General features: G+C 37.7%; 1 protein-coding gene across 6 annotated transcripts in view; it reads right to left on the bottom strand.

Annotated features, from left to right (window-relative positions):
* Window positions 1-26,041, bottom strand: part of EYA4 (EYA transcriptional coactivator and phosphatase 4) — a 298,595-nt gene that overhangs the window by 130,586 nt on the left and 141,968 nt on the right. For all 6 annotated transcript variants that reach the window (XM_011968909.1, XM_011968908.1, XM_011968906.1 and 3 more), the window contains one exon: window positions 24,608-24,657. In XM_011968909.1, the coding sequence (XP_011824299.1) occupies window positions 24,608-24,657 (50 nt within the window). The remainder of the gene's footprint in view (window positions 1-24,607; window positions 24,658-26,041) is intronic.

Here is a 26,041-nt window from a genome sequence, read left to right on the forward strand (position 1 = left end):
GGTGAAGGTACTGGGGAAAAATTCGAAGGCTCCCAGAGCAAGGAAGGCAGGGATGAGTGAGTAAGAGCCAAAGCCCTGGTGATCTGAAGAGTTTGCACCTGTGGGGTCCCTCTCCCTCTACTCCTATCCTCCCATTCAACATCTAGTCCAACTTTAAGAAACATGACAAATTCCCAAAAAGACTATGTAGAATAATCTAAATGAACCTCTTGTGATAAATACGTTTCCTTCCATTAAAAAAAAAAAAAAAAAAAAACAACCACCACCACCTAGACTTCTTTACTCCACAGTGTAGGTTGATAAAACTGAATTAGCACTGTAACAATTAACTCAAATATCCCAACGTAAGGACTTTAATGAGACTTTCCCGAATTAAAAACTTGATCTCAAAGTTTTTTCTTATCTTCTGAATTTAAAGACATTAGTAATATATTATGTATTACACTGAGATATATCATACCAGCTGTATGTAAAATCTGCTCAAGAGAAACACAGACAATAAAGGTGAAACCTAAAAGCTAAACAAGTGCTTACTTTATTCTAGAAAAGCAAATGCTATATACACATTATTTTTTCTATTCAGCTTTCTCTATAAGTAACTTTAATTTTAAATTATTCTGTATTTCTCCCTAATTTACACTCAAAAAAGTATAGAGGATTGAAATAGTAAGAGACAGATTTCACACATTTCATTTTCATTTTAATAGAAAACCTTCTAGAATTAAAAATCATAATAGTACACTTGGAAATTATTTTGTTAAAGTATAAGAAACAGATTTTATACAACCTGTTAACAGCTTTCAATTTGAAAAATGTGTATAGCTAACTAAAATATCTAACTGAATTTAACTAAAATATAATGGCAATTAGGTGAGGGCAACAGAGAATTTTGAAGACCAAGGCATTGAACATCATGACAAATCTTAGAACATTTTTAATGAAGATAATTCACAAAATGTATACTCATTTAAAGGCTTTCAAATGCTGACCAAAGATTTCCTTTTGACCTTACCTATCACTCCTGCCTTCACAGATCTTGCACTGCCAGTGACTCAGTGGGTGTGCCCCTGTTTACATCACTGCATATGATGTGCTGTTGGCACTGTATGCCTCTCAAGGTGCAGTTTGATGCCATCTCTTTCAAGAAGCCTGGATGTCATTCTCTAACTGCTTCTTTAGCCAATGAGTAGTCATTTCCTCATGAGAACTCATCTTGTGTCGTAAGTCCTGTATGTTTCTTATCTCTCTGATTATTTCATAAACTTCTTTCGGGCAAGAACTACATCTAACAGATTTTAATTTCCTTAAAATACCTAGGATAGAACCTGGGCCATACTAGGTGCTAAATAATTGCCTGGTCAATTAGTAAATAAAAATATGAATGAAGTTTGACAGTCTATACAATATATATACAAAATAATCTGATACAATGTTACTAAATAGATAGATGGTAGACAGGTAGAGAGAGAGAGAGAGAGAATTTAGCAGCATTCTCACTGCTCTCCAGCTGACTACACAGTTCCTAAAGAACAACAGACATGCTCTCACCTCAGGACCTTTGCACATGCTGTTCTCGCTTCCTGGGACTCTTCTCTCAGAGAGTTGCATGACCCAGCCTTCATTTCCCTCCTTAGTGAGACCCAGCTCTCACTAAGGCCTTTGCTGGCCAGGCAATGCAAAATTGTCCAGTTTCTAGTCTCCTTGGCTCTTCGTGTGAGGGGAGAGAAATGGGAAACCCTAATTCTGTGTTCACGTGATTCAACAGCTACGATTTCATTCTATTAAAACTCTACCCTGGCAGTACCCTGCTTACTCATTCGTAGCCACCTTCAGACATGCTATTCTCTCTGCTTGGAACGTACTCGCTTTCAGTTCCTCAATTTTTATTTTCTCACTTAGGAGCCTTCATTCTCTCTTCGTTTCCTGCTTTCTTTTGCTCCACTGCACTTACCACTTCTAATATACTGTTTTGTATATTAATATTTATTATTGCTTGCCTCTCTTCACTAGAACGTAAACCCCAAAGGAGAAATTTTTGTCTGTTTTATACTTTGCTGTGCCCCACCTAAAACTGTGCCTGGAACACAACTGACATTTAATAAATAACTGTTGAATTAATTTGTTGAATTAATGACTCAAGAGTATTCACCCTTCAATACATAGGAAATATAATATAAAATACTGAGAATTATTTTTATGAGATCTGTGGAAATCAATCACATCATCATGACAATGCAAGAATAAAGAAGTTAGTAGATGGCCTTGAGTTTTTCCCAACAATGGCATTTTCTGCCACCAAAATAAATATGTTATCCGGTCAGAACCACTGGACTGTAAGAAGTACATTCCCCTCTGGTTTTTATTGGGGGAAAGGATGTTACCACAAGATGTCGGTCCATTTATTCATTCATATATCCAGTAGATATTTTACGATCACTTCCATGTGCCAGGAGATGGTTAAGATCCTTGGAACACAGATAAAATGCTACTGTCCCTACCAACTCAAAGTCCAGTTAGGGAGTCAGGGGGTGAAACAATATTCTAGCACAGTGTGTTGAGGCCATGGCAGTGGTGAGCACAGGGGCCTGAGGGAGTGGATGGAAAAGGCACCTCAGAATTATGACACTAGGAAATGATTCTCAGTGAAGCAGGCTCCTAAGTGAGAAAATAAAAGTTGAGGAACTGAAAGCGAGTACGTTCCAAGCAGAGAGAATAGCATGTCTGAAGGCGGCTACGAATGAGTAAGCAGGGTACTGCCAGGGTAGAGTTTTAATAGAATGAAATCGTAGCTGTTGAATCAAGTGAACACAGAATTAGGGTTTCCCATTTCTCTCTCCTCACACGAAGAGCCAAGGAGACTAGAAACTGGATATAAGCAATCCATTTTAAGGTGGGTGATGAGGTAGGGCTACACGTGAACACGAAGGACATACCGAAACTCAATGAAAGTGATTTCTATTACACACAACCTTACATTAACGGATAACTAAATGCATAGGAAGTTACTAGTCTCAAAGGTTTTGTGTCAGAAAAAAGCTTTACTATTCAAGTCAACAATTGGAATTGCTCTCTATGATTAGAAGACTGTGGGTGCTGAAACTAGAGATGATTTTTATTTTATTTAGCATGACCATAAGTATTTTCTGTCTGAGGAATCTACGGTGTAGTAGATCCAATGTGGTAAATTTGTAATATGAAAAAAACAAAACAAAACAAAACAAAACACAGCTCTGAAAGTTTTACAAAAATTATTAAACTAGGAATAGCTACTTGTCAAACTCGGTTAAGAGGAGGTATTATCTTTCCTGTAGGATCACAGTGACAGAGACAAACAAAGCTCTTCAATAAACACTGACTGAATGGGTGTGAATGAACTGACAGAATGACATTATTAATCGCTTTGGTAACTGGGGATCTTATCTCTTATCTGCTCTCCCCTCATCACTGAGTAACATCCACATTAGAAAAGAGATGATGTGCTTTGTCTTTTTTGCCTAATCTCTCTCTTATTGGCAACACTCACTGAACTGAGAAAAATAAGTGAACAGGGGAGTCAGTCCAAATAAAGAACTTAAATTCCCAAGACACTCCTGTTAAAAATACATGACAGAAGGCCGGGTGCAGCGGCTCACGCTTGTAATCCCAGCACTTTGGGAGGCTGAGGCGGGTGGATCACCTGAGGTCGGGAGTTTGAGACCAGCCTGACCAACATGGAGAAATCCCATCTCTACTAAAAATACAAAATTAGTTGGGCGTGGTGGTGCACACCTGTAATCCCAGTTACTCGGGAGGCTGAGGCAGAATTGTTGAACCCCGGGGGCAGAGGTTGTGGTGAGCCGAAATCACGCCATTGAAATCCAGCCTGGGCAACAAGAGCAAAACTCCATTTAAAAAAAAAAAAAAAAATTACAGGAAAAGCTAATTCCCAGTTCAGAAATATGACTTGTGGAGTGACTTCCTCCTTTATGTAAGAGAGTTTAGTTGATGAATGTGCAAATAGAAGACTATGATTTATTCAGATTTGAGTGGATTATTTTAAGGAGATAAGCTCAATTACGAAAAATAAATATTGCTTGATATCAAGGAAATTCCCTGAAATAAATGTAATATTTCTTAATAAACACTTTCTTCAAATTGTCATTTTAATATGGAATTAGCATTATATACTATGTGTACTATTCTTGACTTAAACATACCAGACAAAGTTGTATTTTTTCCCTCTGTGGTTAAAGCAGGCATTTATAGGAAAATGAGAAAGATTATTTATGTGACTATGTCCTCTAAAAATACTACTGTTTAGGTGAGGTCTTCGGGACTTAAATAAACAATGTGAAAAATATCGATAAAGCAACACAGTCAGCTATTTCATAGTTTTCATTCTCTATCAAGCCAATTCCTGTTTTTCTGTATAAACAAATCAAGATGGTTTTAAAGCTTTTTTGTTATTACAATCCCAGAATCATATTAACCTTCAGGTGCAATAAAATCACATAAATTAATTTAGTGTAATCACATTTTAATTTTTTTTGGCTATTTGGACCACACAATGTTCATGTTTTCTTTTCCACAAAATGCATAAACACAAAATTAGTAATGGAAATAATAAAAATAGCACTTGATGCTGTTCAAAGTGTTCTAGTTATAGTTAATTTAATCCTCGTAACAATTGTAGAAAGCAGGCATTGTTATTACCCCCATGATAAAACTGATAAAACTGAGGCACTGAAGGGCCCAAGTTGGTAGAGTTAGTGCTGGAGGGGCTGGGACTCCACTTCTAGATTGTCACAATTCATGGAAACATCAGATAATGAACAATTCTATAAGTCATGAGCTTCCCTAATTCTTACTGGTCTTGTCCCCTGTTACCCTCCCGCTTGTTTCTCTATCAACATGGGAATTTATTACATTTGTAAGTAGATCCATTCTGTTATTCTTTTGGGTTTATATTTTATTTCTCCTAGCTCTGTGTGTGTGTGTGTGTGTGTGTGTATCACATTTCATCTTTACATTGCACAGCTCCCTGAATCAGTAGACTAGACAGAGATGTAAGCATACGACACCCAGTTCCAGACAAAAATTCCCACAGTGGCTCATCAAAATGAATTTGCTCAGGGAAAAGTTGACTACACTCTTTCAGTAGATTTCAACATTTGTGTTGGTAACAAAACAATTTGAGTTTAAGCCTCCAGATATATAGCTAGATTCTCACTTTAGAAATTTTTAAATAATACTGAGTTATTTTATGGATGTTCCATTTTTAGAAATCAGACAGGGAATAAAAAGAATAAGTGCTGTATTTAGAGAGCCAATAAATAAATAATGAAGAGCAACTAATTGGAGAATAAAGATAATATAAGAAGTGCTCACCACTCAATGACAACAGATGTACCAAAGTGGTTTTCCCTCATAAGGTCTTTTGGAGAGGTATTAAGTACTGCCATTAGAAATCCTTCTGTGTCATGATGCAATTTTTGGTAGCTGTACATGTTAATTTTACAATTCTACAATGGTGTAAAGAAGCGGGGGCGGGGGGGGGGGGTGTGTGTGTGTCCCTAGAGTCATATAGATCTTTTTTTGATTTAAAAATATGTGTTTTTGCTGAAATGATCTACGTATCTTTTGGAACAAAAGGGCAAAGGAAATCCCTCCCACAGTGAGTAGAAACAGCTGGTGGGCAACTCCTCAGTCCCCACCCCTTTTCCTCTTGATTCATTGTGGTTATGCTCAAAGAACAGAAAAAGTAGTACAGTTCACCCATGGCACTGTTGCTATCTTTTCCCTGTGACTACCAAAATATTGAGTTTCTGGTATTACAGAGAGGTATGCAGGGAATTACCCTCAATCTAAGGCTAGTGATCCTGACAGAGGTGAGCCCTGGATTGTGCCACATTTCAATAGATCAACTAATATTTCTCAAGAGTTATTTGTACAAATGCTGAAGATAACTATCTTTCATTGAGTGTTAACCATGTGTCAAACCTTACACGTAATACCATCTGATTTAGTCATCATGAAAATAGAAGAGGATGGTACCAGATTTCGGGGTTAGACAATGAAGCTAAAAGACTATATGAAACTTAGATGTTAGTAAGAAAGGGAATGATATTTGCACTCATGTCTTTTTGCATCTAAGGGCTATAGTTGTTATATGATGTTATTTTCTTTTTAAAGTTGGTACATAACATTTTGGGGGTATGTGTGATAATTTGATACATTCATATAATCAAATCAGGGTATTTGGGATATCCATCATCTTAAATATTTGTCTTTTCTTTATGCTAGGAACATTCCAATTATTCTCTTCTAGAGATTTTGAAAAGTACAGTAGATTAATGTTAACTATACTCACCCTACTGATATGCTGAACACCAGCTCTTATTTCTTCTATCTAATTGTATATTTGTACCCATTAACCAGAATCGTTGGGTCCCTCCTTCCTTCCTACCCTTCCTGGCCTCTGGTAACTACCAATCTACACTCTATCCTTATAAGATCCACTTTTTTAGCTCCTACACAGGAGTGAGAATATGTGATATTTGCTTTTCTGTGCTTGGCTTATTTCACTTAAATAATCGCCTCCAGTTCTATCCAAGTTGCTGCAAATGACAGGATTTCATTCTTTTTATGGCTGAATAATATTCCATTGTGTATATATACCACATTTTCTTTACCCATTCATTCACTGTGGGCACTTAGGTTGATCCCAGAAGAGAGGGACAGGACAAAATAGGAAAGCTTGAGCTATGTCCCCAGTCTCATTCCAAAATCAAAGCTGCCCATATGAAGCATTTGAAACTTTCTCTCCATTCTTTCACAAAAAGGTTAGAATTTATTAGAATTTATGGCAATTGAGTAAGAAAAAGTCTACAATTTAACATAAAAAATCAGGTGCCAACTTCAGTTAAATTTATGTTAAATTGTTGATTCTAAGTCACAATTTTAGATATCTCCAAGGTATTTAAAAATAACAGTTAAAAAATAAGGTAATCAGTAATAATTTGTATACTATATTACTATCCTTTAATTGACTCTGAGACCCTTCAATATGATGTCCAGGACACAAACACTATATCTATTTTAATGAATTTTGCTAAATGAAATCCTATATTAGAACAGATTGTTTATGCAAAATGGTTTGCAATATAAGCATATAATTTTTTTTTCTTTTTTTGAGACAGAGTCTTGCTCTGTCACCCAGGCTGGAGCGCAGTGGCGCAATCTCGGCTCACTGCACCCTTCGCCTCTCGGTTTCAAGTAATTCTCCTGCCTCAGCCTCCGGAGTAGCTGGGATTACAGGTGCGTGCCACCACACCTGGCTCATTTTTGTATTTTTAGTAGAGACAGGGTTTCACCATGTTGGCTAGGCTGGTCTCGAACTCCTTCTTGATTCGCCTGCCTCGGCCTCCAGAAGTGCTGGGATTACAGGCATGAGCCACCATGCCCGGCTGCATATAATTTTCTAACTCACATCTGTATCGGTGTATACTTTTGTAATGGTGTTGTTTTGCGCATAATATGTATTCAGTGTATTTCATTTTACCATGAAACTCTTGAATAGAAAATACATAAGTGCAAAAAGCTATAAATATGTATTAATAGATAAATATGCTGCTATTCTGATTTGCAAACTTAGAAACATAAAAATCAAGTGATGTCAGAGAATAAGGCAAGGAACCCTACGAACATTAAGAAATTTGAAAACCCTAGTTCACTTCTGTTCAGGTCTAACTACCTAATTGTTTCTTCTATGTTTTCCCAGTAATTACACAAAACCTCTTTGTGTTTTCTCTTATTTAATTTTGTTTAAACTATGGCAGAACTTTATACACTGACATTAAACAATTACCTTCCCATCAAAATTATTTTAAGAAACCTACTCTGGAAATCATATAGGCACGTTGCCAATTTATCCTTGTAATGTGAAGGAGAAAAAATGCTGTTAACATTTTTTAAAGTCAGAAAACTACTTTTAAAGGCAGAAAAATAAAGTATTGTCATTTGATGGGAACTTTGTTTCATATCACAGCATAGACTCCTGCCAGAATTCAATGCTATATAACTACTTATACTTTGATTTTCAGCAGATGTAGTCCAAGTTGACAACATTCTTCTGTGAATCATTAGAAAGTATTTTCACTGAAAACATATTCTTGATTTAAAACATAAGTGGCCTCATTGTATTTTTTTTTCCTCAACAGCTTGTATCAACCTGTTTTTAACGCTCTAACTTTTTCCACCTTTCTACACCATACACCAACATCTTGATCTAGTGAACTAACCAGATAATGAATAATATTGTGTATCAGTTTCTCATAGTCATCCTCTACTTGAAAGGGAGAGAAAAATACATTGAAGTACTAGTTTAACAAAAGTAATTTCCTTCTGTTCACTTGTGCTTCATTAGGAATCATTTATATTTGCTCCGAATTAAATTGTTCACTATCAGAAAGAAGAAATTATAAAATGAAAATGCCTGGCCTGACACTGAAAATTATGTATGTATAAATTAGGCCTAGAAAATCCACAGCTAAGCAGGCTGATTCCCTTTGCCTGCTGACCTGAATTTAGAATGACCCAGTGTGGGTACCAGCAGAGCTGAGCTGGCGCTGGTCAAAATAAGACAGCAGAAGTCCACAAACATGGGAAGGCATATATTTAGCTAAAAGATGAATAAATAGGTAGTGACATTGTATCTTACAGTTATTTAATTCTCTTTTGTCCACATACTTTATGGTTAATCTTTCAACAAATCCCCCCCTCCCGCATCATGTACTGATGTATCCTGTTTCTCTTCTTTGTGCCTAATTCACCAGTTTTAATTGGGGACAAGGTTTTACTAAATACCATTTTGCATTGCAAGTTGGCAATTTTTTTTCAAAGAAGCCACATTAGGACTTTCTTTAGGAAACTGCCTTTCGCTTTCTACAGGATGGCCAATTTACCAAAGAAAAGGTTCACATTCTTAGTGAAATTCTGGGCTCTACTTAAGAGTCTTGTCAAAGATTTTAAGCAAGCCTTCCATAGCATGCATGCATGCGAAAGAAACAATTTTAGTAGAAGGCCTTGAAATAAAAAACACATGTCAGACTTAGAAGTTCGAACTCTTATTACTGACAATATAAACAGCCAACTAGATAAAGGCAACATGAAAATAGGAGGAAAAAAAGTAGCAGCTGAAAAAAATCAGACTCCCTAAATAAGAAGAAATTGAAACCTGTCCTTATAGTCATTCAGTTAGCAAGAGTTCAACCAACTGATAACAGCTTCAATTGGGTTGTGAAAATTCAATTTAATGAAAGTCTATTGCATAAAATTCTTTTCCCCATAAGAAAAGGAGTAAGAATATTTAGAAAGTAAAAGACATCCAGAATATCTCAAATAAACTAGCTTCAATAACTCCCTCACCCCTACCGTACACATGGACTCAATTCACATGGTTTGCAAAACCAGTGTGGTCACTCCCAGGAATTGCAAACATGGAAAATAAGCTGTCGTTTGCGATTCCTCTGGTTCTTGACTAGAAGACAAGGGCTGATATCTTGCACTGTACTCCTTTTTTTTTTTTTTTTTTTTTTCCAGTTTTATCTCTTACATTTAGCACAAAATACTTAGTGGCCACTCAGTTGCTTCAACTAAATGGATTCAGAGTGTATGGTCATAGGGGAAAAGATGCACAAAACAATGCACTGTAAGAAACATGGTGATATGGTTTGGCTGTGTCCCCACCCAAATCTCATCTTGAATTCCCACATGTTGTGGGAAAGACCCGATGGGAGGTAACTGAATCATGGGGGCAGGTCTTTCCCATGATGTTCTTATGATAGTGAGTAAGTCTCACGAGATCTGATGGTTTTAAAAAGCACAAGCCCTCTTCTCTTGTCAGCCCCCATGTCTTTTGCCTTCCACCATAATTGTGAGGCCTCCCCAGGCATGTGGAACTGTAAGTCCATTAAACCTCTTTATTTTGCAAATTGCCCAGTCTTGGGTATGTCTTTATCAGCAGTGTGAAAACGGACTAACACACATGGGGATATATCATACATGCAAAGGAATCAGTTCCAAATATTTTCCAAACCCTGTTTAGAGCACTGATAAACAATAAATCAAGAAGCAGTTATCACTATGTGAAATGCCGATTATTTCCAATATTCCTCAAAGATCACTAATTCTAACTGCATGAAGAAAAGAAAATAACCTTTCCATGAAATAAAATTCAATTTTATAAAAATCTGTATGCCCTAATATCAAGAATTTGCTAGATGGAATGGAGCTGATTGGAAATGGAATGGAATGGAAAGAGAAAAGATGCTGGAAATGTAAGAGTTTTGGAAACAATTTGAAACCTCATACTGCTCTTCTTCCAGTGTCAGGAAAAGGCTTTGAATTCAGGATCTGGAGCTTATTGACTCTTTCCGAGCAGTACCTACAGTCAAATGATGTTACTGGGAAACCGACCTTGAGTTACTTTTCTAAGGTATTGAGGGGTTGTGCTTTGCTGCCTATACTGGCACGTAGATGCCCTCATTGCAATGTTAAGCATCTGGGCAGCCATGCCGTGGTTCATTGTCAGAGGCTATAGAACAGAATGCTTTTTCCAGCTAAGCTGAGTGATTCATTCTGGGCCCTTAAAAGGTCTGCTTCACTAACATTTTCTAAGGCTTGTATTTTCCACATCTTTTTAAGTCCATGAGATGTGAATTTTTAGGATACACAGTATCCTCCTCTGATGAAAATCATGTATCTCTTGGGTACCCAGGAGACTGTGAAAACATGGCAGGGAGTTTGAGGTTCTTGTTGTGACTGAGACTGCTACTGAGATCTGGAAGAAGGCATGGTCGGATGGTTGTGTCATGTGCTGGTCAGTCCTGCATAGAAAGAATTAATCCTTCTAAATCCCCTTTGGAGAAATACTGAAGGGTCATCCACACTTCCAGTCATGTTGCATGCACACACACACACACACACAAACACATATAAATAATGAGAAAAATCTAGGATAATAACTACCCCAACAGCACACACATTACATAATGGTTAAGAATATGTAAATGTCAGTGTCTGAGCCACAATAGACTGTTTTGCCTCCCATTCAATGTCAGACATGGTGCTCCCATCTAATGCCTTCCGTCTTTACTACAACAGCTGTTGCACTGAGGAGGGTGTGGTGCATCTGTCTTGGCATCCCACCAAACCACATTAATCATTTTTTCCCAGGCTCTAGCATGATATTTAACATCCCCATGAGTTGGGACTTTAGCTCTTCTATTTGAAGAATAATAGAAAATAAGAGAATGAGGAATACAGAGAAGATAAATAGTATAGGCTTGCATCACTTCATGTAATAAGACTGTGTATGTTCTTGAAAAAAATTATATTATTTCTGACAAGTATGGAATTTTGACAAATTAATCGCATGACAGAATGCATTAGAAGAGCTTCCTATGGAAGCCAAGTCTACAAAAACTGAACCATTATTTCCTAAGTCATCTTTCCTTTCAAAGAGCTTTTTCACATATTGTGTTGTATTAAAGATAAAAGTGCAATTCCCATGGTAAAAGTCATCCTAAGATAGGAAAGAAGTCATCCTAAGATAGGAAGGGAGAGAAGAAGGGGGGGATAGAAAAAGGGAAATTCACTGATTATTACATTTTTATTTCAAAAACGTTTGGTAAGGACATGATGACTTTAATTAGGATAACCATTACATTCATCATGCAAACAAGATTTTCTTGAAAGTAAAGTCTCTATCCAAAACGGAAGCTGGGATACCAAGTGTAAACTGAGACTCTATGTGGGTAAGCTAGGATACACAGTTACTCTACTTGTTAGAGCAAACTTAGAGGGTTTTTTTGTTTGTTTGTTTGTTTGTTTGTTTTAGATGAAGTCTCGCTCTGTCACCTAGTCTGGAGTACAATGGCACGATCTGGGCTCACTGCAACCTCCACCTCTCAAGTTCAAGAGATTATTCTGTCTCAGCCTCCTGAGTACCAGGGACTACAGGCACGTGCCACCACGCCTGGCTAATTTTTTGTATTTTTAGTAGAGACGGGGTTTCACCATGTGGGCCAGGCTGGTGTCAAACTCCTAAACTCAAATAATCTGTCCGCCTTGGTCTCCCAAAGTGCTAGGATTACAGGCAGGAGCCACCACACTCAGTCCAAACTTAGAGGTCTTTCTTAGATTTGATCCTACTTACAGATGACATTTAAGCCTTCTTATATGGCATACGGTAGTGAGACTAGTGTAGGTAAAGACTTGAAGAACTTGCCACTTCGTTCCCCAAAATATAAAAACTAGCTCCTCATTCATTCATTCATCCATTCATATTATAAATATTTATTGCACTCCTACTATGTGCTACATACTGTGCTAGGTACCTGACCTGGATTAGAGAAAAAAAAAAAAAAAAAATCCCTAAGTGATCCAGACTCTTGAGTTGCCCATGTTAGCATGTAAAAGGAATAATTCTAGATAACCTCACCTATCCAGAACCTTCAAGGAATTTGGTTATTACGGTTTAGTCAAATATTGTGTGTTGCTGAGCTGTGGTCATTTTAAGCAACAGCATATTTTAAAAGGGATCATTTTGTATATAAATAATTCTAAAATGTTATGATGTTAAATGTAATTTAACTTTTACTGAGAAAATCAGGGTGACCAACACTAGTGAGAATCATCACACAGTACTAAGGCATATCAGTGTCCTCAGGGATTACTAAAGCATACTGGGCTTCTAGTGTTCATGCCAAAATATCTCATGTGACTAAGCATTTTGCATTCTTACATCTATGCTTCGCTATTTTTGTCTCCTTTTTGTCATTAGACTGTCACTTGTCGATACTATCACTATGCCTACTTGTAATAAGAGCAGTCATTTAAATTCACATAATATGGTGGCAGGTACTTTGTTAAACATTTTCAATACATTCCTTCACTCAGAATTTAAAACTATGCATTCCGTAAGACAAAACATTCTGAGACAACATCTCAGAGATAGCTCTATGAAGCCTAGATTTGTCTTAGGCTTTTTTTTCTCTCTCTCTCTCTCTCTGTAATTCTCAAATACGTCTGCATGGGTGAGGTTTGCTAGAAAATTGAGTTTGCCAAGTCTGTGGAGCCTTGGAAATTAATTATAACTAAAGCAAAAGTATTTTTAAAATACCAGCTTATATATACATTTTCCCAACTATTCTTATGTTGGATATTCTCTCATTGGAAACTTAAATATTTAGAAAACGTAGAGCTTAATTTTAGCTATGTGAATTTTAGGAATATAAAGACAGTTATTTGGCATAGTAAGTATGCCCGAAAGACATCAAGTATCAGGTGATAGAAATTCATAAACACATGAACAAAGAACCCATTCATCCATTGGCTTATTGAAAAGCAAATGAGAATACTGTGTAGGTTGCTAAGACAACTGAAATGTGATGATTAAATGTAAGATAAGAAGCAGAATCTCTGTACCGTCAGAAATCAACATTTTGCAATCTCTATTAAGCCCTCAGTTATATTTAAGACTGAAACTTTAAGAACACTACTTCAGAAAAAGGCTTAGGGCTTCGAGCTCCACTGGTGAAGAATCTTGAATCCTTCTGATCAGGAGAGAGCCCTAGTCTTAGAAGGTATGTGTGGTGTGGCAGAGAGAGGTGCTCCCGGCTGGGGATCAGCCCCATCTTGGAGCAGTGACAAAAGAGGCAATTAGTCCGAGACACTTATTTGAAAATGGTTTATTAAAATTATAAGTAAATATTTCCAAAATATGGAAAAGACTAGAAATAGTAGCTTTTTCTAGAATATTGCTATTTCAAATTTTGAACTCTGGGCTCACTCTATTCTAGCCACACTGTCCTCCCCTCCTCTGTTGCCTGAACATGCCAGGCAGGCTTTTACTGAAGGGAATGCACTTCCACCAGCTCTCTGCTTGGCTCACTCATTCATTTCCTTTAAGTTTGCTAAAACATCACCCAATTTAAAACCACAACCGACTCCCCGACCCCCGGCAATGCTCCTGAGCCTCCCTTTTTTATTCAATTAGTGGGTATGTATTACCTTCTAACATACTCCTTTACCATGTATGCTCTTGTTTTGTTTTCTGATGTATCTCAAGTATTTCGTGCCTGACCCATAGTAGATGCACAATAAATAGTACCTTTAAAGGGGAGAAGAAGCATTTAATTGAACTACTGAGAGGAAAACCATTAGATCCCCCTTTCTATTCCCATCTCAAGTTGGCCCAGCATGAAGTGGACCCTAAAAGCTTCTATGTTTCTACTTACATTGAGTCTAGAACTTCTGCACTACAGATGCTCTAAGTGTAAAATAAGGATTTATGAAGCTCAATAACCCCTAATCAATCTTGGTGTATACTCAGAGAGGGTTGTTGCCCTCAATCAACAACATTCTAATTACCCCTGTGATGCAAAGCAGAGTCTTGTCTTAGCTCCTTAGGTCCTCTGGAGAGAAGTCACTGCACAAATGCTGCTTTATATGAGGAAGTACTCTGACCAAATTAATTCAAAGCAGCTAACAGTCTCCAGAAGGACAGTTTTAGACTGTTAATCACAAAGATTTCTGAGCTCAGTTTACCGTAGGAGAGGCTGACCAGGAACATAGCCATTTTCTGGAATTAATCACTAATACATGTGGGGAAGTCAGGCATTTTCTCATCTCTAAAGAATAATGCAAGCAGTCAGAAAGAAGAGACCAGATCCTTCCCCCTGCCACCATGCCTATTTCAAGCCAAATCTATTATTTCATGCTTTATATGCATGTATTTGTTCTTAAATCAAAAGAAATAAGTATCCACTGTAGACAATTTGGAAAATGTGTTTAAGCTATGAAAAAAAATAGTGTGTAATGCCTCCCCAAAACAATCACAATTTGCTAAGTGTCTCTCCAGCCATTTAAGTAAGTTTCATAGCTGGTCTCCCTGCCTCCAAGCACCTGAGTCACAGTTGATCTGTCATCACCAGCACAATTTTAATTACATCATTACGTGATCAGAAATCCACTGGTGAGCTCTCAATACCTGTAAGAGAGTTTGTCAAGTTTCAAATCTGGGCTCTAGGTTATTGATTGCTGATTGCCTTTCTGCAGGTATGTTTGAACATTGTTTTTTTTTTTTTTTAAAGTTGAAATCTAGACAATAATTTTGGCAAAATTGAGGGCATTAGTCAGACAATTATCTAACAACTAAACACAGGAAATGGAGAAAGCAATTTGCATTTGAATTGGTATTTGAGAGCCAAAGAGAAGACTGGGTCCATTGAATAGGAACTGGTCAGCTTGGGGATGGGTATAGGGAGGCCAAAAAGTGGTACAGGAGTTTATATAAAGAGGGGAACTGAGTTCCTCTTACTTTGCAGTTTCGCTGCCACTCCACTTAAAGGTCTGTCTCCAGCAATCTCTACTTTCAGATCACGGCTTGTAGATGCCTGACCTATAAAATCAAGCTCGAAGTCTCCATAGTAGTAAAATGAATAGCCACTGAGTTGTCTCTAATTAGGAAAGGGGGGAGTGCATTTTCAATTTCCTTGATATATGCTAGTTTATATATGCTGGATTATAAAGTGAAGGATGAGGGAGGGTAGGTGCTGGATAAAACTAGCAGGTTAAAAATGTCCTGGGAAGGGAAGGAGTAGAAAGTAGAGGGCACTCGTGGGTTAACTACCCTCATCCTTTGCTTGAAAGCTCCTCCCAACCCAATTCACAGGCTTCCAGAGGTGGCTCCTGAAAGCCACATTTCTGTTTTGTGACCCTGACTCTCTGAAAACATTCCCTTCCCTAGAAATCTGGAACTAAGATAATGAAAAAGACAGGAATCTATTATCTGGGTGGCTAAAGAGGTCAAATGTATAAAATCAGGAGCAGTGTTACGTGAGCATTTTCCTCTTGTTGTGGGGCCTGGAGAAAAATAAGGCTGATCAACCAGAGAGATGAAGACACAGACCGGTGAAGCAAAGGCGACAGAGATGAACAGGGAGATAATCTGTGTCTCCCATACCTTCTGAGATTCAGCAAGCCCTCTTTTCCCGAGTTAAGAAATTAATCCTTTGCTTAGGCGCATGCCTGTAATCCCAGCTACTTGAGAGGCTGAGGCAGGAGAATCGCTTGAACCTGGGAGGTGGAGGTTGTGATGAGCTGAGATTGTGCCATTGCACTCCAGCCCTCCAGCCTGGGTAACAAGAGCCAAAATCCGTCTCAAAAAAAAAAAAAAAAAAAAAAAAAAAAGTAATAGATACTAAAACTTCCTTTTTCTGCTTCAACTGGCTGACCACAGTAGCTGCAACCAATAAGAGTCCTAACTAAAACAACTAGCAATCTAAACCAGCCATAAACTGTGCTAAATTTTCTAATCTCATCTACTATTTCTTCACATGGACCAAGTGGGGGACTGCTCACCATCCAAAAACCGTATCTTTCAATTTCAGCTCCTGGGTTTTTTTGGTTTGTTTGTTTGTTTTTACCTCACTGTGAGTTCTCTTTCCTTCTTTTCTTCAGAATTCATCTATTCTTTGACATTCAGCTATAGCCCCCCAATCTTCCCTGAAACCCTTCCTAACCACACTAACCCCAAGTGCTCAAACTGCACTCTGTGCTCTTATTCTCCTCTATCCCTCTAATGAAATGATTTCATCTGTAGAAGTTACCAGATAAGTATTACCTAAAAATAGATGCCCTTGGGTGGCCACAGAGTTCACACATATACGATTTTACTCTATGATATATGTAGGAAATGGAGACAGCAGGGGAGATGGAAAAACATACCTATGTAACTGGTATATATTTTTTCCTAGAATGTTCTGGGACTCATGTTAGAGCCATGCACTGCTATGTCAGTTTGGAATTATAGGAAGAATACAAAACGAGACTCAAGCAACATTTAACACAGCAAAATAAGGGAAATAGGGCCAGGTACAGTGGCTCACGCCTGTAATCCCAGCACTTTAGGAGGCCAAGGCGTGTGGATCACTTGAGGTCAGCAGTTTGAGATCAGCCTGACCAGGATGGCGAAACCCCACCTCAACTAAAGATACAAAAAACAGGCAGGAGTGGTGGCGGGGGCACCTGTAGTCCCAGCTACTCAAGAGGCTGAGGCAAGAGAATCGCTTGAACCCAGGAGGTGGAGGTTGCAGTGAGTCGAGATTCTGCCACTGCACTCCAGCCTGGGCGACAGAGCGAAAGTCTGTCTCAAAAATTAATATAAGGGAACTAGAAGAGTGGACAACAGGTAGCCCAGAAAATCCCTGACCTTTTGTGGGCAGTAATTAGGCAAAAAATGTATATTTTCACATTTTTACTTCTTGCACAAACAAATTTTTAAGGTTATTTGCTCATGCTTCTGTATATACTGTCTACTGAATACTGCCTGATCAATTAACCAATAGGGCAACACCATACGGAAAGTGTCATTAAGAAAGGCTCTCACAGTCTTGGCAGAACAGAAAGGCAGGGTCTAGACCCAAGTAAGTCATGTGAAGACCTACTGAATTCATTCAGAGATGAGGTGGCAAGATTCTGAACTTTCCCAGTGGCAGTGAGATGAAGCAGGATAAAGAGATTCAAAAAGCATGGCAGAGGAAAATTCAAAAAAACACAGCTTCATAGAAAATTGGGGGGCTATAGCTGAATATCAACTTGATGACCACCAGGATTAGGAAAGGGAGCAAGAAGTTAAAGATTGCTCAAAAGTTCTGAGATGGGACCACTGAGAGAATTATTTATCACTAGAAAGGAAAGACCCTGGGGAAAGAAGTGTAATTACAATTTTTCACAAGTGGAGCTGAGATGGCAGAGAGAAATCCCTGACAAAATTATGCTAGGGATTTGTGGTTAAAAGAGATATTCCAGGGGCAATTGCAAGCCAGATTTGTGTATCTGGAAGTTATTCATTCATGTAACAGATATGTACTGGGGACCTGCTATGTGCTAGGCCATGTGCTGTATACTAATGAGGCAATGGTGAACAAAGGCAGATATGAACTCTAACCTTGTAGAGCTTACAGTCTGGTGAACTGGGGAGGCAATTACCAAATGCAGAATCTCTGAAGGAGAAGAACATGGTACCCCGTGGCCATATGACGGCGGGGCTGGACTAGTCAGCTGGCTAGAGAAGGCTTCCTTAAGGAAGAAGCACTGAGCTTCTTGAGGAGTTTGGCTGCCACTCCACTTAAAGGTCTGTCCCTAGCAATCTCTACTTTCAGATCACAGTTTGTAGATGCCTGACCTACAAAATCAAGCTCTAAGTCTCTATACTAGTGAAATGAATAACCATTAAGTTGTCTCTAATTAGAGAAGAGGGGAGTGCTGCAACCGGTGCAAAACATCTGGAAGATGATTTGAAATGACGTAGGTTCGCTGGGCGCAGTGGCTCACGTCTGTAATCCTAGCACTTCGGGAGGCCGAGGCAGGTGGATCACAAGGTCAGGAGTTTGAGACCAGCCTGGCCAATATGGTGAAACCCCGTTTCTACTAAAAATACAAAAATTAGCCAGGCGTGGTGGCGGACACCTGTAGTCCCAGTTACTCTGGAAGCTGAGGCAGGAGAATTGCTTGAACCTGGGAGGCGGAGGTTGCAGTGAGCCAAGGTCGGGTCACTGCACTCCAGCCTGGGAGAAAGAGGGAGACTGTCTCCAAAAAAAAAAAAAAAATGACGTAGGTAAGCAAAGGTGGGAGGGGAAAGGAGAAACTGAAAGGGAAGGAGACTCCCGTCCTTTGCAGAGAGGCGAGTAGCACTGGTGAATGCAGACCTCCTAACAAGCAGCACCTCATGCACACTGAGCAGAAGCAGAAGGACGTGGCTGGAGCATGCTAGGCACTGTGGGCCACATCAAGAGTTGTAAACAGAGATTATACGTGAAAAAGTATGAAATGAAAGAAAAGCAAAAGCATCAAGAATAAAACCTAGGGAGCTGAAGACAGTGAGGCAAAGGTTAAATAAACATGGTGTGAAAGGAGAAATGTCACAGTGAGGCCCTTCTTCCTTTTGGCTGCAGCCTATCCCTTTTTCCTTAATGGGTTTTAGGATGAGTCTTCTTCAATTTAAACACATAATAAGCAATTATTCTCTGAGTAACAATGACAAGGGACATGTACTATTTTATTCTCATTTGCCCATTCATTTAATCTTAGAAAATGATGAACTCTACAGGGGAAGTGCAGAAAGAAGTCAACAAGTGTACAAATAACACTCAGCTACACTGGCCAATAAAGATAAGATACCAGGAGTTCCCAATGACCTACTGGAAGGGCTGATTGGGCACATACATGATAAGACATTTAGGAAACAACAGTCTATGTTTTGAGACTTTTTGGTCACTTAGTCTTTTTTTTTTTTTTTTTTTTTTTTTGAGACCGAGTCTCACTCTGTTGCCCAGGCTGCAGTGGCATGGTCTTGGCTTACCACATCCTCCGCCCCTCATGTTCAAGAGATTCTCGTGCCTCAGCCTCCTGAGTAGCTGGGATTACAAGTGCCCATCACTATGCCCGAGTAATTTTTATATTTTTAGTAGAGACGGAGTATCACCATGTTGGCCAGGCTGGTCTCAAACTCCCGACCTCAAGTGATCCACCCGCGTCGGCCTCCCAAAGTGCTGGGATTACAGGCGTGAGCCACTGTGCCCGGCTGAGACTGTTTTTTAAATCTGCAATTATCACTGAAATAAGTGACTTGGCAGACACCACAGACAATTATCTGAGGAAATCAGCACAGGATGCCACCATGAACAAAGGAACAAAATAGGCCAGCTACAGAAGACACAATTAACAGCAAAACAGGGGACATCATTCACGCTCATTCACAGCCCCATCTGCATCCACATCTCCAAGAATCCGTCAGCACGCCGCAGAAAAGGTAAAACAAATCAGAAAATCTCCAGTAAATGCCAGCCAAAAATGATCAAAAGACTAGAGAAGCATCCACATGAGGCCACATTTTGAAACAAGACAAAACACTTTCCAAACTGGGAAGAAAAAGATTAAGCTATAATATGACTCAGGTTAAATAAATGACATGAGAATTAAATCACACTCTTAGAATATTTACCTATTAGAATATCTATCATTTGCAGGGGAAGTATGCCTTACAATTTGAAAGAGGAGGTTTTTAATAATTATTACTTTGCATGGTGATTAGTAATTTCCTCGGTTCATTAGTCAAAAAGATAATATATGATAATAATATAATTAAGTCCAAGAAATGGTTACCTAATTCTGTGGATTGTACAACCAGATCGTGTTACTGAGAGAATCTAAGGTATTTAGAACTATATCCTAAACTTCCAGGTTTGAGAAAAATGCAAACTGGCAGTAATGATTTTTGGTACTTCTTGGAGACAGAATATTGGGCTAGATGGACCTCTGATTTGACACAGCAAAATACTATGCATGTTTCACAAAGGAGCCCTCAGCTTTCCCTGCTTTGAAAACAATACAGCATTTAATTTTGAGATAGGCAATTGTATGCAGATAAACATTTCAGTCTTCGGGAAGTACTGCAATAATTATTTTGCTAGCAAATAAGTATGTATAATTTAATACATTAAACATTATTAAATCACAACTGTCTACATAATAGGAATTGGGAATTTCATTTTTTTAAGCTGTTGCATGTAGACATTGAATAGATAAACTCCCTGAGGCTCACTTAAATATTACATATTAAACTGAAACTAATTCCAATGCTTCTTTAAACACCGGAAGGTCATTTTGCCTTTCTTTTAATAATTGGAAAGTTAGTAAAGACTAGGGCAAGAAGACACAGACCAAGGCCTTTGCTAATTTCAGGTAATCATTAAGCTCTCAGCAGACTCAATTTCTTTAACTTATGAAGTGGAGAAGAGTCAATCCTCCCCACTACCCACAGAATCTTTCGTTATTCTCCATGTGGAAAAACTATCCTCTTAGCTCGTATATACCATAAGTTCTTCCTATATTTTGAGATTATCCTTAGATCTCCTTACTATATTCTACTGGCGACACTGTGGCCAGGATGAAACAAAGCTACTAAAGGACAAGAGATGGCTTAACTCCTGTTAAGTAACTTCACAGCCCAATTTCACCACAATATCTATTTCCATTCACTCCCTAATTAACAAAACAAGTATAAAATAAAAATGTCCTATTTTGAGTTTTATTTCCTTCCTATGTCTTTGATCTCTTCTTGATGAAAATGCTAGTCAGTGGCCCAAGAGAGAAAAAGCAAAGAGAAACAGAAATAGAAATTCAACAGAGAAATCATTTGTGTGTTATAGGGACTACTTTAACACAGAGACACCCTAAGATATTTGTAAAGTATGTAATACAAGAATGAGATAAATTATTTCCTCGCCTCATTATCAGAAATAAAAACTGCAAGTAGAGGAGTTAAAAAAATAAGATTCATGGAAACTTCTGCTGTAAAATTCATTTGTCCAGGAGCTATTCATTAAACAAGAACCATGTATTTTCGGTGATGAGTCAAACAGGACCCAAATTGGCACAAATAAATTCACCATGAATACAGAAAAAAAATCAATGAAAAATATCATTTCAGTTTATGTTTTAAGATGGTCTATCTAGTAACAAACTTAATTTTAGGGTAAGGATATTAACTTTGTTTTTCTCATAAATTCATTTCATGCTTAACATTAGTTTTAGGAACAAAGTCTAACAATAGTACATCCTGGACCTGGTTAGCAACACATAGCAAGGCAGAAAAAGAAAAACATTTAAGGAATGTCAAATTTTACACAAAGCACATCATATCCCTTTCCACATGACATCAAGTTTAGCAGCTTTAGGAAACAGGGAAAAAATACTATCCCTAATGTCTGCCTTACAGTATATACATGTAATCCTATTTCAAAGAAGAGAGTTTGGTGCCTCATTTATACTCCATGGGTTTGTAAATTCTCTTTTTCCCAATATACCATTACATCTGTAGCCCAAGCATTTCTTCCAAAAAAAAGAATTAAGGCCAAGCAAGAAAAAGAATTTGCTGATACACATATGTCACTTCAAGATTTCTCTTGACAAAGTCTCCACACCCAATTTAATTATTTCCCTACTCTAAAAACACTTTCCATCTGCATTTTTTCTAATCATTTCAAATCCAAAATCAACATACTATAAAGCTAACTAAATAAATGAATGATATTAGCTTTAGGTTCCAAGTGAGGCAGCATTTTTTAGGCAGTAGGTCTTTGGCTCACATTTTATGCAGATACAGTATTTCATTTTGAGTTCAATTCTTTACTTGATATTTGTTTAGAAAAAAATTACCTAGCCCCAGGCTTTAAATCTCAGTCTGAATCTCTCTCTCTCTGTCTCTCTCTCTTTCACACACACACACACACACACACACACACAGAGAGAGATACACATATACACACACAGGAAGAAGAGAGAGAAAATATATATTTTGTGGTTTATTTATTTATTTTTGAGACAGAGTCTCACTCTATCACCCAGGCTGGAGTGCAGCAGCACAATCTTGGCTCACTGCAAGCTCTGCCTCCTGGGTTCACGCCACTCTCCTGCCTCAGCCTCCCAAGTAGCTGGGACTACAGGCGGCCACCACCATGCCCGACTAATTTTTTTGTGTTTTTAGTAGAGACCGGGTTTCACTGTGTGAGCCAGGATGGTCTCAATCTCCTGACCTCGTGATCTGCCCGCCTCGGCCTCCCAAAGTGCTGGGATTACAGGCATGAGCCACTGCCCCCGGCCCTGTGGTTCTTAATGAGCAAAAAAGAATGTACCCATATATGTATGTATTAAAATAATGCTGCCCAGTGTCTGTATTAGAGACATTTTTTCTTGTTTGGTTGTCATTTTTTTGTTTTTTGACAGGTTACAAAAACTGAACCTCAGTACATGAATATAATAAATGCTATTTTAAGCATTCCTTGATTTGTTCACTATTCAGTAAATTCTTGTATCCTTTTTGTGCCGAGTGCTCATCAGTATATTTTTATTCTCTCCTTGGTGTTCCATCAATACGTTAACTAAGTGCCAGTTCTGGCACTCTCAGACCTAATATTGGTGAATAAATATAGGATCCAAGAACAGTCACATTTTTATGTTACTGATGGATATTGACCAGAGTGTGGAGATTGGCCATTGCACCACTGGTCAGGAGAGGAGACGTGTTACTATCAAAATGTCTGCGCAAACTGAACCACCAAATGACTCTAGGTCTTCTTGAAGGTCTTTCCATCTCACATTTTAAGAAAAGTTATTGTATTTGTTTCTTGTTTTTGATAGTACAAAGTTATGAAGTTCTTAGAAATTGATTTGCCTGATTTTACCCATTTATATTATAGATTAGGAAACTTTAAGCAGCAGCTAATCCATGGCAACTAACTGCTGATTTCCAGGAGCTCAGGCTACTTTTCCATTTACAGAGACGTTTATTATTAAATGACAAATATATTTTAAGCAGTCTTTAAAAACAACTATTTTTTCTTACAAATAAAATTATATTTTTAAGGCCACATGGGCTGGGATTTTCTAGATAAAAAAGAATGATTTAATTCCAGGTTTAAATACACTGAGCTCTGAACTCTTTCTACTTCTTCTCCAACTTAATGATACCAACTATGAACAATGAATCAGTTTGATTGCTTTCTGTTAGTTTAAAATTTACTTAAGCATAGTATCATCTGTCCAAAAATCCTGAGTAGCCTCAAAGCTAAACAATTTTGATATGAAATATTAATAATAAGGATGATTTATATTGCCTTTTTTTTCCTAGCTCCCAAGACCTCAGGTGATCCGCCTGCCTTGGCCTTGGCCATTAATACTTTACCTAGATCTGCAATGTTTTGGTGTACCAAGAAAATCACTACATGCACTATATGCTGGAGCAAGTAGGACAAGGTAAAGTGAGACTCATCTCTCAATTGAATACAAATAGGTTAAGTCATATCACTCGTAACATAGTAAGAACATGTGTTTATTATTGTCACAGTATTTATGATACTTTTACTTATCCATTCAAAATTGCAGCCTGGACTTTGAAATGAAAGCAATGAAAATGTGTAGGTCTAAAAAAATCTGTTGGGCATCTGGTTCAACCGCAAACAACTAAATGGTGCTAAATTCCTATATGAAGTGGTCTGACCACTTTAATTCATCATTCCCACAGGCTCCAAACAACCCAAATGACAATGCCAAAGTTAACTATGAGTTTCCTAATTTGACAACAGTTTCAAAACCTAGCAATGTTTCACTGCAAAGAAGAACAAATATCATAGTTTTTTTTTTTATTTTTTGTAAATACAGATTTGATAGTTATTCAGTATCTGGCACAATTTCAGACTCAAAACATTATAAAAAGAAATTAGAACAAAAAATGAAGATTAACTTAATGCCAAGGTATTATTTTTTTCACGTATTTCTAGAGATATTTCCACTATGGTTCCTTAAAACTGACTTCAATCACAGTCGTTTTTACTAATATTATGAGTAGTGGTATGCTAGCCAGCATGATATACAGTTTCCATAAACATAAGTTCTTCAAGAAGCTCAATGTTCCAAATCACAATTGTGTCTATGTACAACATCTTACTAGTGCTCCAAAATTGCAATTCTCCTTAGTGGAGTCTCGGTCTTTATTTTACTGTACCTGGAATTCTGAGATTCTGAAACATCTGATTCTGTGCACGTTTTCTTTACCTGTAAGAAAAGAGTACTAGTTATTCTCACATGAAAATACAACTTCCTCACTCAGGTTCACACGCTATTTAAAGTGGATACAGCTCTGTTCACCAAGTTCTCTATAAAATACCCCCCACACTTTACAGCAGCAGCATACAGTACTAAATAGTGTATTTCATTATTATCCCATGAACAGCTGCCAAATACACTTCCCTGGACTCCATTAGTATGTAAAATGTTCAGCTGAAATAACTGGGGACAAGCCTAACTAGGAACAAAGAAACCAAAGAACCAGGTTTCCCACTTAGGAACTAGAAAGCTATACTGTTCTCAATCCACTAAGAAATGTTTTTCCAATTGATACTGCTTCTGTCTCCTACTAAAAGCACATAATAATAAACACCAGGCTTTGAGGCAAAGCATAGCATTAACTAAAATGTTCATACACTAATTTTCATTTTCTCAATCTAGTGGCTGTATGTTTTATATATGTCTCCACATATCAATTAAGTTTAGCACTGCTTCACACATATATTTTCAGCATATCTTGCAGACTGTATTTCAACTTTGTGGTTTTTAACCCACAGAGGTAAAGGATGAGAATAACTCATACTTCTAGGGCACGCTACCTATTTCTGGACAAAAGTATGTGATACATCTCTAAAGATGGTGAAATCCATAGCTTTCCACAATTTCACTTCAAGCACATATATCTATATCTGATTATTATGGTCTTAAAAGTATATGCAGAGTAGACTAAACTTCAAAAATCTCTTGGTTAACATGAAAAATGTACAATATACATTTATAAGCCCACTATTTCTGGGAGTTCATATTTCAATAACTTAACTATGCAACCTACGGAATCCAAGGAGTTTTACTTCCAATACGTGGTTTGGAAGTAAAAAAAAAAAAAAAAACAAAAACTTCTACTGAATATATACTATGAGGAACATGTGTGCAATGTGAACTGCAATATGAACAGTACCACTTAAAAGTAAGTCTTACGCTTTGAAGATACAGCATTGTCTTTCCAACTCACAAAGTAATTTTTTCCTCCTCTGTCTCAGAAGAATGCTTAAAAAATAAACTCACAAAAACCCTACATTTTCAAAAATCCCTGTCTTTTGCTTTTAATACAAAGTCCAGACATTTTTATAATCTGGGAAATCAATTATTTTCTTGATTAACTCTGTAGTCTCTTTTGCATCTTGTGTATACACTTACACAATATGAAAATAAAACTGACCAGCAAAGAGATTGTCATCCTGTTTTATTATGTAATGTCTTCTATGCCCTTAACATGGTAATCAGTACCATGAGATGGAGGGGCAAAAAAAAAAAAAAAAAAAAAAAAAAGATTTCAGAGAGAGAGAAGAGGAGAAGGAAAAGGAGGAGGAGG

Source organism: Mandrillus leucophaeus, unplaced genomic scaffold (genome assembly GCF_000951045.1).
Source record: "Mandrillus leucophaeus isolate KB7577 unplaced genomic scaffold, Mleu.le_1.0 Scaffold864, whole genome shotgun sequence".
NCBI lineage: Eukaryota > Metazoa > Chordata > Mammalia > Primates > Cercopithecidae > Mandrillus > Mandrillus leucophaeus.